General features: G+C 59.8%; 1 protein-coding gene across 3 annotated transcripts in view; it reads left to right on the top strand.

Annotated features, from left to right (window-relative positions):
- The first annotated feature begins 783 nt into the window (after positions 1–783).
- Positions 784–14984, top strand: part of CPNE7 (copine 7) — a 35665-nt gene continuing 21464 nt past the window's right edge. For 2 of the 3 annotated variants that reach the window (XM_048817197.2, XM_048817198.2), the window contains exon 1: positions 4069–5344. In XM_048817197.2, coding sequence (XP_048673154.1) covers positions 5171–5344 — 174 coding nt within the window. In that variant the 5' untranslated portion in view covers positions 4069–5170. Of the gene's footprint in view, positions 910–2219; positions 2230–4068; positions 5345–14984 lie in introns of those variants that run through there. The other variant, XM_048817199.2, reaches the window with a different exon arrangement.

Genomic DNA, 14984 nt, shown 5'->3' on the forward strand with positions numbered 1-14984 from the left:
CTCAGCCAGCCAGTAAAACAGAAGGTTTATTGGACAACAGGAACACAGTCCAAAACAGAGCTTGTGGGTACACCCAGGACCCCTCAGTCAAGTCCTTCTGGGGGAGCAGGGAGTTTAGACCCCAGCCCTGGGGTTCCCTGTGTTCCTCCACCCAGCCCCAAACTGAAACTAAACCCACCCAGCAGGCTCTCTCCTGCAGCCTCTGTTCACATTTCTGGGCAGAGGTGTCACCTCCCCCTCCCCGTCCTGGCTCAGGTTACAGGCTCTCAGGTCTCCCATCCCCAGGGCACATTCCCAGGTCAACACTTCCCCCTCCCTGCTGCGTCACATCATCACAGAAGGAACTTAGGTTGGTTTGGCATGATTTGTTCTTGGCACACCCATGCTGACGGGTCCTTAGAACTCGATTATCCTCTGGGGGCTCACAAACTGATTGGTTAACAATTTGTTCCAGGTCTGGAAGTCGGGCTGCGCGTCCGATAGTTCCCCGGGTCCTCTTTGTTCCCCCTTTTTAAAGACAGGTACAACATTTGCCCTTCCCCAGTCCTCTGGGCCCTCGCCTGTCAACTGGGAGTCCTCAAAGGTAACTGCTAACAGTTCTGTGATTGCGTCCGCTAGGTCCTCAAGTCCCCGCGGGTGCATTGACCAGGTCCTGGTGGCTGGGATCCATCCAGCTGATGGAAATGTTCTTTGGCCGGCTGCTCTGAGCCTGGCAGCGCAGCCCTGGGGCTGGCAGCGAAGCAGTTAAAACTTGCTACTAGTCTCCCTCTTAGGGTTTTACTCATGAACTGCAGCTTGAGTCAGTGGCTGTGGAGGTGGCAGGCAGCGCGGTGGCTCAGGCTGGCAGAGGATGCTCCTGGTGTGAGCGCTCGCTGGGTGCGGGAGGCAGCGCAGAGAGAAGTGAGGCCAGCAAGCAGGTGAGCGGGGGGGCGGGGAGCGCAGACCAGGGGGCTGGGACAGAGGGATCCCCGGCTGCGAGCGGGGCTGCGAAGGAGTCAGGGAGTTGCCGGGCAGGTACAGCTGGCAGGGGGAGGCTCCCAGGGGCTTTGGCAAACGCCGTGTGCCAGGGCAATGGGCCGCTGCCCACAGAACTTTCCCAGTGAACTTTGGCAGCAGCTGCCCTTGGCCCAAAGAGCCACAGCCTCCGACTTGGCGAATCTGTGAACGACGGGCGCCACGCGGCATGGCTCCACTCTGGGTCCGAGCCCAAACGAAGTGTGTGCAGGAGTGAGCGAGCGTGTGTGCCCGGGAAGGTGCCATACATACCCACCTCCCCCCCACAATGGCGTGAAAGCCACCGACTGGTGCTGGGTGCGGGGTCCCCCTCACTCACATTTCCCCAGTGAGCAAGGGGGAAATGCCGAGCGCATCCTCTTGTGCCAGCTGGGCACAGACAAGGGCCAGCGAAACCCCTTCAGATCCCGACTCCAGTGGAGTCTGCATGGGGGGCTGGGCCGGGCGCCAGGCTGAGGGGCACTTTGGCAACCCCCGGAAGGGCGATGGAGCAGTGTGGAGCCACAGCCAGGTCTGCCCCTGGAGAGCCCGGTCCGTGCCGCCCACTGGGCTCTGCCGGGTCAACCTAGGAATGGCCGCGGGTAGCAAAGCCCTCGGCCAAGGTCCTGCTGAGCCCAGGGCACAGCCCATTCCTGGGGCATCCCCCAGATACACGGGGAGGTTTGTGGGGGGGAGTGGGACCCAGTGGTTACATGGGGAGGCGTGGGGAGGGAAGCGGGACCTGGTGGGTACACGGGGTGGGGTGGAGGGGGGAACGGGACCTGGTGGGTACACGGGGTGGGGGTGGGACCCTAGTGGGTACATGGGAAGGCAGGGGAGGGAGCTGGACCCCGGTGGTTACATGAGGAGGCATGCGGGGGGGAGCGGGACCCCGGTGGTTACACGGGGAGGCGTGGGGGCGGGGAGCAGGACCCTGGTGGGTATACGGGGTGGCAGGGGAGGGAGCAGGACCCCGGTGGTTACATGAGGAGGCATGTGGGGGGGAGTGGGACCCCGGTGGTAACACGGGGAGGTCTAGGCTTAGCCGAGCTAGACACTTTGATCTGAAGGGTCCCCACTCCCAGTGTGGCTTCCCCTAGCAGCAGCGTGGCCGGGGGTGAGTCTGACTGACGCCATTGTGTGGCGGAGGTGGGGAGGGAAGGAAAGGGATCTCACCCCCAGCACTGGCTGGGTTAGCCGGGGGAGGGCAGGGGCACTGTCCCCAGGGGAGGGGCGGTAAGAAGGGGCATACGCAGGGGCAGGGAGGCAGGCACCCTCCTGCTGCAGCTCTCTGCCATCGGTCAGTATCCTGTTCGTCCCAGCCCCTCTCCCACACACTCCCCCTGGCTCCCAGCTGCTGGGCCCTGCAGGAACCGCCCTGGTACCTGGGCCTGGGAACCCTGGCTGCACAGAGCATTCGCCTCGCGTCCCAGACTCTGGCAAAGTCTGTGCTGGCTCTGGCCCCAGGGGACTCCGGCCTCCCGAAGGTTCCCACAGCCCCTCCAGGGAGCAAGGACTAACCCGGAGAACAAGCAGGGACCGTGGTCCCCAGGAGCACCTCCCAGGGGCAGGTTGTGGCCCCTGGAACCCACGAAGTGGGCGCCGCGTGTCCCTCTGGCTCCATCCAGCTGCCTGGTGTTCCCCGGCGCTGAGCACGGGCGGGCTGGAGCCAGGGCCAGTCACTTTGGCCCCAAGTGGCTCATCCCCACCCACTGTTCTCCCCCCCACACACATCACACCTTCTCTGTCCCTCCCCACGTACGCAGGGCCCTGGCCAGGGACCTCTCCTGTCTCCTCCCCTCTGAGTGCTCTGCTTCGCCGCGGGAAATGGCTCCTGCCCAGCTGGAGAGCTGGTTTCCCTGAGCTGGGGCTCCTGCACCCACTCGCCCTCTGCTCACCCAAGTGTCTGCTCTGGGAGTGAGGCTGGAAGGCTCCAGGCTTCCTTCATCGGGGAGGTACATGCAGACCCCGGGCAACTCGACCCAGGCCAACCTGCAGCACCACCCCCCCATCCCAGCCCTGGACTCCCCCCACAGCTCTGTCAACGCCCCTCACTCCCGACCCGCAGCCCCCTGCTACTCCAACCCTGCTCCCACAGCCCTGCCAGTGCCCCGCACGCCTGCCCCGCAGCCTCCTGATGTCCCAGCCCTGGGCCCCCCTTGAGCAGAGACTGTGGTGATCAGTTCTGTGGTGATTTCGGGAGGGAGCTGCGTGTCTCCAGGAGACAGGGCTCCTTGTCACCTGGGATGTGTGCCAGGATTTTAACCCAGGCGTCGCCGAGTTCAAGGCCTGGGGTCCGTGCTCCGGGGGGCGTCTTTCCAAGGTGTCCTCGGCGATCTCAGCACCCAGCCAGCCGTTCCCTCAGCCGAGTCTCATGGCAACATGTGGGGAGGGACGAGAGCTTCCTGGGTTCGCCTAGCAACACCCTGGGTTTCGCCACTCAGCGGGGTGGACTGTGTGTTAGGGAGCCCCTGGGGGTGCGGGGTGCCCTGGGAGGTCTGTACTCTTTGGCTGCTGGGCAGTGGTGGATTCTCTGGCCTGGGCAGAACGGGGCGAGGAGCCCCAGGCAGAACCGGCCCGTCCTGCGGCTCCCTAGCGGGTGGCCCGGCCTGGGTTGCTCCGCCCGAGGGCCTGGTGGAGGGGGGTCCGGCACGTGGCTCCCACGTGGGTGGCCTGCCGGGGGGAGCTGTCACACGCCAGCTCCTGCTCCTTGTTGTTCAGCAGGGTGGATTTGAATCCCTGCCATCAGCATCTCACTGGCACTCACACAACCTGCCCCCTCCCTTCTCTTCTGGGGCATCTGTGCTGAGCTGTGCCGCCCTGCCCCTGCCAGGAGAGGCTGGCGTGCCATGGTCACGTGGCGTTGGCTGGGGGAGAGGGGAAGGCAGATCCCAGAGGGGGCTGGGTGCAGGGTTCTCTCCTTTCCATTCAGATCCTTCCCTCCCCTGTGCCGATGGTCCCTTCCTCCAACTCCCGGAGTGTGCATGGGGGAAGAGGGGGCTGTGCTTAGAGATCATCTCCCCTCCCAAGGGCCCTGGCCTTTCTCCAACCCGTCTGTGCTCTTGAACCCTGCAGGTGACCCCGCTGAGTGACCCCCAGCCGCCTGTCCCCCCGCAAGGAACGGGGACGGAGAACCCCGGGGTACCCAGTGCTCATTGAGCCATCCAACAAGAGACACTGACCCAGGCCAAACAGCGGGTCCCTCCTTCACCCTCTGCCCGGAGGAGCCTCCCACTCGTAGGCCCAGACGCCCCTGGACAATTCATCTTTCCGCAGAACGTCCAGGCCTCCTCCGGCGGCCCCCTTGGCCAGGCTGTCTGCTGCTGACGCCAGCCTCGCGGCCCACTCGAGACGGTTTTGGGGGGTTCCATTTAGCTGTTGACTTTGCAGCCGAGCCCATCGACCTCCCAGCCTGCATCTCTCTCGGCTTCCTCCCCACGATGACAGCAGCGGCTTAGCCTTCCCCGTTGGCCACGGCAGCCGAGGGCCGGGCAGAGGCGATAGGAGCGTGAAGCGGGACCACCGTCTGCCAGGACACGCAGCGACTCACAAACGGGAGAGGGGGCTCGGGGGGCCCACGTGCTGCAGTCAGCTGGGTCAGCCGGGGCCAGTGCTGAGCAGGGCTGTGGGATCCAGCAGCCTGCAGGCGCCGTCTGGAGGGGAAGAACACCACACCCTCGCTCGTCAGCATCCGCGGGGGAAAGAAACCTGACGGGCGTCCTTCAGCAGCTGGCTGGCGACGGGCTCTGGAGCTGGCAGCGCCTCCTGCAGGTCACAGTCATGAGGTGCAGGTTTCAGAGAGGCCAGTGACAGTGAGGAACAAATCAGAAGCCACCTGCTAACTGGGGCTGTGCTGGCAGCTGGCCCCTCCTCACCTGAGCTCCTTCTCTGCCAGAGGGCTCGGTGCCCAGCCCGACGCCCAGGCCTTGTCTAACGGGAGGTTCCCTGACGGCCGCCCCTGAGAGGCTGCACTCTTCTGAGCCTGCTGCTGCCTGGCTGGAAAAAGCCCCCGTCCCATAACTCTTCCCGGGGCTGCCTCTGCCTCCGGTCTCCACCCATCACAGCCCCGGACGCCCTTTGCCCGCAAGTCCAGATCTTAACTCCACGTTCTTCTGCCTGTCCGTCCCACCACCAACTCCTCCGAGAAAGGACCCCGCCCATCCTGCCCTCCGCCAGGATGAACGAGATCCCAGACCTGGCGTCCCAGTCCTCCCTGGGGGTGGTCTCGGCCACCTGTGTCTCCAAAGTAGAGCTGCGGGTCAGCTGCAAACACCTGCTCGACCGGGACACGCTCAACAAGTCGGACCCCTGTGTGGTGCTGCTCATGCAGTCCCAGGGCCAGTGGATGGAGGTAGGTGGGAGGCGCAGGCAGTGGGGCCAGCCCGGGGCTGGGTGCGGGCAGGAGGGGGGCCTCTTGGTGTTTCTATTGGCCTGGCCGCATGCATGGTGCTTACACTGCTGGGCGTGCCCATGGGCCGGGGGCAGCACGGGACAGCCAGGGGAACAGGGCTCAGCACGTACCCCGGGGGGGCTCTCGTCAGGGCTGGGCCAAGGGACTTCTCCCCAGACTCTGAACAGGAATTTTCATCAATGTTCGGGGGGGGGCAGATCTGGATGAAAACGTGCTTGTTTGCGGCTGCGAATTCCACATTTGAGCAGCCCCTTTCCCCTCTCCCCTCAGTCGCTTTGTGGCCTTGGAACATTTTGTAGCACCCGGTGTTCTGGATCCATTCGGGGTGGGTGCCAGAGGGGCTAAGCCAGAGTCAGGATCCCTGAGCTGCGGGCAGCACCCACACAGGGCTTCTCCCCACGACGTTGCTGCAAACGCCCAGTGTAGACGCTCCACACGGGTGTGAGTGAGCTGTGGACCCCCCTCCACCCCCCAAGTCTTGTGCAAACCGTCACGTTTGCAGGCACTTGCAGGGTTGCTTTGAATTCCTCCTGCATTCTATGAACACAAACAGCTGGGTTTGAGCATCCGAAGTGGCGGAACCGCATGGGCGCAGGGGGAGTTTTCCTTTCCCATTGCTGCCCCCCCCACAGCCTTGGAAGCAGAGCTGGGGGGATGTTTGTGCTGAGAACAGCTTCCCCTGGGTGCTCTTTTCATGGCCATTCCCTGCCAATGGGGGGTCACGGTCCCGGGTTCGGAGTCACCACAGGGGCACTTTCATGGCACGTCCATTTGGACCTGCTCCTGGGGGCCTGATCCAGAGAGTTGCGCTCATCCTGTCCGGATCCGGGAACGATCCCGTGTGTCCACCGGGTCCGGGCACAACACACCGAGCTGGAATTTCACATCCGTGCGTGCTGGGAATTGTCCCTGGGATTTACTCAGCAGCTTGGCCCGAGGGTGACCAGACAGCAAGTGTGAAAAATCGGGACAGGGTGTGTGGGGTAATAGGTGCCTATAGAAGAACATGCCCCAAATATCAGGACTGTCCCTATAAAATAGGGACATCTGGTCACCCTACTTGACCCTGATTGCAGGTGTGTTCAGGGAATTGCTGACTGCCGTCGGAAAAAGGCCAGATTCCCAGAGCTGGTTCTCACGGCTGATTCCCTGGGAGCTGGGGCAGGCGGCGCTGAGCTGCTGCTGAGCCAGTGTGTCCGGGTGTGGAGGGGGGGCATGTCCACGCTCCCCCACCCCCAAGTGCACTGGGGCCAGGGGGTGGTTAACTAGCCGGTGATCCCTGTTAGGGACTTCAACACCGCTTCGCCAGAGACCCGCTGTGATTGCAGAGGCCCCAGCCCGGTGCTGCTCCCTGGTCCCTCGTCTGAGGGGACGTCCTCATGTCAGCCCTGTCCCCACCAAGGAGCGAGTCCCGCCCCAGCACCCGGGCAGGGGCTGAGTCACACACACTGGGTCCCATGGGCGAGCTGTGGCAAGCGGCGAGAGCCCTGCTTAGCCATTCAGCCCAGGGCCTTGTCAGTGTGAGCTCCTCAAGGCTCACAGCCCCCCAAGGCAGGGGATGCAGAGAGGGAAACAGAGGCATAGAGAGGGTCAGGGCCTTGCCCTCAGTCAGTGGCAGAACCAGGAGCCCTGGCTCACAGGCTCCTGCCCCGGGCGCAAGGCATTGCCGCTTTCTGAGCCTGGTTGAAGAGGGAGGGAAAGGAGCGTCAGGCAGGCCCTCCCGCTCCCATGACCCTACTAACCCCGGCCCTTGAGCCCCGCTTTGGCTGGCTTTGGTCACACGCCTGCCCCGTCGCTCTGCGGGGGGACTGGTTTTAACAGCACTGAGGCTTTTCTGCCATCTCTCGTGGCAGGGGGTGTGGGGCACGCAGGGGGCCCAGCCTGCCTGCGCTCACCCCTGCCTGGCGGAGCGAGCAGAGACTGGGAGGCAGGGGGCTGACCCGGGTTCAGCTCCCTGCTCTGAGGCCGGCAGCCTGTGCCATGCAGGGTCCGCCTGGATGAGGCTAATGAGCCCCTGTGGCCTAAACAATCGATGCATGACCCTGTAGGTCCCATCCTCTCTCTCTGCCTCAGTTTCCACATTGGTCATACTGGGATAGCTCCACCACCCTGCCTCACCATGGAGCTGCTAGGGCTAATGGAGATGCTGATTAATGAGTATTAATTACCTATCATGTGACACTGGGTGAATGTGAGCGATGGATTCTGGGGGCGTCACCACAAGGAGAGTGTCTGAGCCTGGGGACTTTGCAGTTGATTCACCTGGGTCCCAGTGTCCCCCTTTTGCCCCAGCTGACCCCTTGGGCCACATTGAGAACTCCTTGCTCACATTGTACAGGGGCAAAACTCCCTCTGTGGTGGATGCCTGGGCCTGTCCGCGGGGGCTGGCTGTTGTCAGACACCTGCAGTGAGCCCTGCTGGGATGCACCCATCGCTGGACTCCCAGACCCCAGCCCTAGGGGGTTGTTTGTGCAACAGTCACAACCACTTTAGCCAAGGAAATATCACCCAGGCATCACAACCGGGTCTCCATCCCCACCAGGGCCCGTTGCAATCTGTGCTGGAAATAACCCGGACTGCCCCTGCTCCTGGGGCTGCCACCAGCAGGAGATGGGGGACTGTGGTGCCAGGGGGCACTGAGGCAGCTGGGGATGCAAGGTGCCATGCACGCCCTGCTGCCCATAGGCCACAGCCCAGTGCTGGCCAGGGAGGGAGCTGTGCTGAGCCCGGTACCTGCAGACCCCCCTTCCCACCTTCTCCATGACCATGGGGCAGTTGGCAGTGTTGCTGGGACTGGTGCTGACCCTGAGAGGGGTCAGGTTGGTGCCATGGCGTGGCCAGGCTGGAGCCGCGGGCTCCCTGCTGGCGCTAGATGGTGGGTGGGGCTTTGCAGAGGCCCTGCCCCTGCCGAGTTCTCTTGGCGGGCGAGGGAGGCAGCGGGTCCGTGGCTCTCAGTGCCTGGAGGTGATGGCAGGGGCAGTGCTGCTCCCTGGAGCCCATTCTGCGCTCCCCAGAGTTGATCTGGGACCCGGGCTCTGGGGCCGGCGCTGTCCTGGCAGGGTGCCTTCCCAGGAAGTTGTTCTGTTGACTCAGAGCTGGCAGGGGGTTGGTGTGTGGGAGGCCGCGCCGTTCCTTCTGCCAGCATGGCTCAGCGCATGAGAAAACGCACACCGAGCCCTTCCTGCGGTACACAGGGACTCGGGCTCCAGGCAACACCCCGGAGCCCCGCTGCTCCCCGCCGCCCCTGCCACTCCCCTCTGGAACCAGGGCCCGACAGCAGCCCTGGGGAGAGACTGGCCTGTGTATCCCACCCCCCGACCCGTGGCACAGCGCAGGGTCACCCCATCACACAGCTGGGCTGGCGCCTCCTGGCTTCAGGGATTGCCATTACACCCCCGCAGGGCCCCACCTTCACCTGGTAAATCAAGGGCCAATAAAATACGAAGTTGGCTAAAAAAGTCCCCCCCCCCCCCCAAACAAACCTGGCCAGCTGATAGACTACGTAGCCAGAGCCCGCCAGGCCAGCGTACGTGTGCAGGACATCGTCTGCAACCACCACCGATGGGCTCCATGGCTCCTGGAGCATACAGCCATGTCTAGTCCTCCTTCTTCTGCTGCACTGAGATGGGCAGGCCAGGGGGCTCTGCCCCCCCAGAGCCCCTATATGCTGCTTCTGGTGTTTGGCGTTGTCTGGGATGGGATGGGCGTGCGTGCCCTGTCCTCCTGGGCTTGGTCCAGGAGGCTTCTGTTCCTCCGCTAGGACTCACCTCAGACCTGGCTGTGACATGGTAAGGTGGTACAGCTGTCACCATGGGTACAGCGTGGGATGGGGGGGGCGGAGCCGTCACCGTGGGTACGGCGTGGGACGGGGGGCGGAGCCGTCACCGTGGGTACGGCGTGGGACGGGGGGGAGGAGCCATCACCATGGGTATGGCGTGGGACGGGGGGGGCGGAGCCATCACCATGGGTATAACACAGGACAGATGTTAGAGTTGTCACCTTGGCAGATTGCTGGCCTCTTTCTGTTTTGAAATCTGAATGTTGAATCTGAAATTTGAATCTGATAACAGTTGGACATTCTCATTGTAATGTTTCTTTTGTGCTAGTTTCCTGGTATTAGCTCTTCTGTCACTACTTCATGATTAATTGCCTTTGGCTCAGACAGTTGGTTTGGTGTTCGCAGTTGGACAAGTCGTACAAAACACACAATGTCCAGTAAGTTCTTGGAATACAGTGGGCACAAGTTTTTGTTCCAGCGCGTGGAGGAAGTAACCCGGTGCAGCCATTGTAGGATTGAGTCTGACCAACAGGGGGAGTTGGCTGCGAATCTGAAAGCTGAATGCAATTTGGGTGAAAATGACCATGAAATGGTCGTTTTTATGATTCTCAGGAAAGGAAGGTGTGAGAGCAGTAGAAGAAGGACAATGGACTTCAAAAAAGCGCACTTTAACCAACTCAGAGAACTGGTGGGTGAGGTCCCACGGGAGAATATCTGAGGGATACAGGAGATCAGGAGAGCTGGCAGTTTCTCAAGGAGGCACAGCTTCAAACTATATTAATATATTATTATTAATTATTATGAATATATTAATAAACAATATTAGAGGCACAGCTTCAAACTATCCTAATGCAAGGAAAGACAGGAAGACTAGTCAGAGGCCAGAATGGCTGAATCAGGAGCTCCTGAATGACCTGAAAAGCAAAAAAGGATCCTACAAAAAGCGGAAACATGGACAAATTGCTAAGGAGCAGCACAAAAGAACAGCACCCGCATGTAGGGACAACAATCAGAAAGGCTAAGGCACAAAATGAGTTACACCTAGCAAGGGACATAAAATGCAATAGGAAGCATTTCTTTAAATACTGTAGGAGCAAGAGAAAGACAAAGGAAAGCGGAGGTCCTCTACTTAGCGGGGAAGGAGAGCTAATAACTGATGACATCAAGCAGTCTGTGGTACTTACTGCTTATTTTGCTTCAGTCTTCACTAAAAAGGTTAATGGTGACCAGATATTCAACCTAATTAATATTAAGAACAAGGGGGAAGGAACACAAGCCGAAATAGGGAAAGAACAGGTTAACGAATATTTAGATAAGTTAGATGTATTCAAGTTGGCAGGGTCTGATGAAATTCACCTTAGGATACTTAAGGAACTAGCTGAAGCAATCTGAGAACCATTACCAATTATCTACGAGGACTCATGGAGGATGGGTAAGGTCCCAGAGGACAGGAGAAGGGCAAACATAGCACCTAGCTTTAGAAAGGGGAACAAAAAGGACCTGAAGTATTATAGACTGGTCAACCTAATCTTGATACCTGGAACGATACTGGAACAAATTATTAAGCAATCAGTGTGGAAGCACCTGGAGGATAACAGGATTATAAAGAATAACCATCATGGATTTGTCCAGAACAGATCATGCCAAAGCAACCTGATTTCCTTCGTTGCCAGGGTTACTGACCTACAGATGTGGGGGATGTGACAGTCGATGTGATGTCTGACCCCGTTCTGTGTGACATTTTCACAAGGAAACGAGGGAAATGTGCTCTAGATGAAATTACAAGAAGGTGGATGCGCAAGTAGTTGAAAGATCGCACTCAAAGAGTAGTTATCAATAGCTCACTATCGAACTGGGAGTGGATCCTGCAGGGGTCAGTCCCGTGTCCAGCACTATTTAATACTTTCACTGAAAACTTGGATAATGGAGTGGAGAGTGTACTTATACAGTGTGCAGATGACATCAAGCTGGGAGGAAGTGCAAGCACTTTGGAGGGCGGGATTAGAATTTAAAATCACCTTGACACATTGGAGACTTGGTCTGAAACCAACAAGATGAAATGCAATACAGAGAAGTGCAAAGCACTGCACTTAGGAAGGAAAAGCAAATGTACAGGTACGAACTGGGGAATAACTGGCGAGGTGGTGGTGTTGCTGAAAAGGGATCTGGGGTTTAGAGTGGATCACACATTGAATCTGAGTCGACAATGTGACGCAGCTGCAAAAAAGGCCAATATAATTCCGGGGTGTGTTAACAGTCATGTTGTGTGTAAGACACGGGAGGTCATTGTCCTGCTCGACTTGGCCTGGTGAGGCCCCAGCCGGGGTACTGTGTCCAGTCCTGGGCACTGCTCTTTAGGAAAATGTGGAGAAATTCGGAAGAATCCAGAGGAGAGCAACAAAAACGAGAAAAGGTTTAGAAACCCTGACCTGTGGGGTGGGGTTAAAACACTGGGGATGTTTAGTTCTGAGAAAAGAAAACTGAGCGGGGACCTGGTAAGTCCTCAAATCAGTGAGGGGCTGCTCTAAAGAGGACGGGGTCAGTTGTTCTCTGTGTCCACTGAAGACCGGACAAGAAGTGATGGGCTTAATCTGCAGCAAGGGAGACTGAGGTTTGATATTAGGAAAAACGTCCGTTGGCACTCAGGGTTTTGTCCTACTAGCCATGAGCCCGGGGACTGGCGCTCGCAATGAAGCACGGCGCGGTGTGTTGAAATATTCTAACAATGGCTCAGCTTGAATCTGCCAGGGCTTTGTTATCTGGACTGACTTTTCTGCTAACCCCCTTGCCTGGGCTCAGTGTGGGCTCCACGCAGAGCGCTTGGACTGAGAGCTCAGAGGGTTGCTGAGAGAAGCCCCTCGTGAATTGTCACTGCTCTTTGTCCACCCGGAGTGATTTTCACCATGATCCCATTGCCACAGCTCAATGAGCACCGTGAGCGGTGTCCCTGGATAAGAGACGATCCTTTCCATTGAATTCCCACAGATCCGCTCCAACCTTGGGCCAAGGACAAGCCGGAATGTCATGTGGTTTTGGTGGCTTTTGTGCTTTCTGCATCATGTATTGATTGCCGATGCCACCTTTGGGTACTTTCCCTCCCGTGGCAGCATTCACACCTGGCCAGAACATGACATCTCCAGCTCCACTCTGATGCTTCTCAGTACCCAGGTGGGCTCTGTGGAGCATTTCCAGCCACGTGTTGTGTAGCATTACGACACACGGTCCTCTGCAGCAATTTCATCTCAATTGCAGGGGCCTGGACTTGCCCTGTGGCCAGCCATCTGGAATTACTCGCTCAAGCTCTGGTACGGTTGGGACCTGTTTCCTGTCCCAGTTGAGCTCACCGTGTTTTCTGTTAGAATGTGAGTTGTGTTTACTCTGGACTCCACCCCACCTGCTCCTCGCCTTGAAAGCGCATCCGCTGGAAGAAGCAACTTCCTCTGGGGCCCGTAGCTCAGTGGAACCTGCCATTCTGCAATGTCAGGCCAGACCTTTGCACCATGGGGGTGTGGGGTAGAGCCTGGCTACCAAGGGCTCATGCTCCGTTGCTGCCCCAGCCAAATTCGGCCTCTGAAGCATAGTCAAGAAAGAGCTGCAAACAAAAGGGCCGGGGGTGGGCCTGAGCGCAGTCCTACTGTGTGGAATCAGGGCTGGGAGCCGGCGCCGTCCGGTGATTGTGTCGCAGCAGCACGGCCCCAAGCCCGGGTGAGGGCAGAGGGTCTCCGCTCAGCTCTGAGCACTGCAGCACCCACGTGCCTGTGCCACCTTCCCTTGCCAGTCAGCCCAGCCCCACTCCACACTGGCCCCAGGCAGCCCGCTGAGGGAGCCCTTCCTGGGGCCAGCGTGGAGAGAAATTTGTCTAAGCTTCCCAGGAAGCTCTGGGAGGCCTCCTCATTTGGGTGTGTTTCCATCGGTGGCCTTGTCTCCCCTGGTTCGGGTCGTGTTGGGCTCCTTTGTCACCGACACCTGCTTCCCTTCATTTTAAGGTTTTTCCCTGGTCCATGGGGTGTTGATTGTTTTCACCCCAGCTGTGTGTGATGGGGTGCGGCAGGAGCACTGCACAGGGGTGTGGGTGATGGGGTGCGGGAGGAGCACTGCACAGGGGTGTGTGATGGGGTGCACCAGGAGCACTGCACAGGGGTGGGTGATGGGGTGTGGCAGGAGCACTGCACAGGGTGTGGGTGATGGGGTGCGGGAGGAGCACTGCACAGGGTTTGTGTGACGGGGTGCGGCAGGAGCACTGCACAGGGGTGTGTGATGGGGTGCGCCAGGAGCACTGCACAGGGGTGGGTGATGGGGTGTGGCAGGAGCACTGCACAGGGTGTGGGTGATGGGGTGCGGGAGGAGCACTGCACAGGGTTTGTGTGACGGGGTGCGGCAGGAGCACTGCACAGGGGTGTGTGATGGGGTGCGCCAGGAGCACTGCACAGGGGTGGGTGATGGGGTGCGGGAGGAGCACTGCACAGGGTTTGTGTGATGGGGTGCGGGAGGAGCACTGCACAGGGGTGGGTGATGGGGTGCGGGAGGAGCACTGCACAGGGTGTGGGTGATGGGGTGCGGGAGGAGCACTGCACAGGGGTGGGTGATGGGGTGCGGGAGGAGCACTGCACAGGGGTGGGTGATGGGGTGCGGGAGGAGCACTGCACAGGGGTGGGTGATGGGGTGCGCCAGGAGCACTGCACAGGGGTGGGTGATGGGGTGCGCCAGGAGCACTGTACAGGGGTATCTGCACTCGGTGCCCCCAGGCAAACACGGATCTGCACCCGGTGCCCTTGGGCAGACAGATCTGCACACGATGCCCCCGGGCAGACACGAATCTGCACACGATGCCCCATGGCAGATACAGATCTGCACCCGGTGCCCCATGGCAGACATGGATCTGCACCCAGTGCCCCTGGGAAGACACAGATCTGCACGCTGAATAAAGCACTAATGATGGGCTAGAGAATTTGCCAGCTCGGGGCTCCGTTGGAAGGCATGAGAGGTGGTGAGGAGAGGGAGATGGGAGCAGCTGAGTAGTGGGGGTGCATGTGGCCAGATGCATAGCAAGTGCAGGGAAGGATCAAAGCATGCTGGTTTCTGTGCTGTGCAGCCGATCCCCCAGCCGAACAGCAGCCAGGGGACTTAAGCTGCAGCTAAGTCTGCTAAGCCGTCAAATTGTGTGTGTCTGTTCAGCAGTCTGACACCGGTACAGAGATTTGCGGCAGCAGCTTGATAATCCTGAGAGAAGAGGCTCCAGTCCTGCAGAGTCCCTGCCAATGGCTGAGCTCCGTTCCATTCCTGCCTGGGACCCCAGGGCCTCGGCTAGTCAAGACCTTGGCAGTGGGGCCTGAGCCCTCCACGTCCTGGCTTTCTGCACATCCATGAAGGGTCCCGATCCTGCATTCATCCTTCCACCCCGGCTCAGAGCCCATGGCCACAGCCAGGGGCTGGCTGGCGAATGGGAGATCGGTCCCTCTACCAGTCCCCCGTCCCGAAGTCTTCCTGGCTGAGATCAGTGACAACTGGGTGCCGCTCACTTGTGCCAGAGCACCTCCCGGGAAGCTGGCTGGGCCCAGGCAGGGGGCCTGCTGTGCACAGTATCCCTGGGAGTTGCCTGAGGATCCGGGTCACAGCCCTCCAGTGTTTGCAGGGTCCCCATCTGCCCCCCTACCACTGCGCTGACGGGGCTGCTAGCGGGGTATCTGCCCAGGGGAAAGAAGAGGATACAAGCAGAGAACAAGGGAGCAGGGAACCCCTTTCCCCTGGAGAGGGCTTACTCCTCCTGGGGAATCCTGTTCTCTCTCCTCACAGCTTCTGGGG

Source organism: Caretta caretta, chromosome 12, assembly GCF_965140235.1.
Source record: "Caretta caretta isolate rCarCar2 chromosome 12, rCarCar1.hap1, whole genome shotgun sequence".
NCBI lineage: Eukaryota > Metazoa > Chordata > Testudines > Cheloniidae > Caretta > Caretta caretta.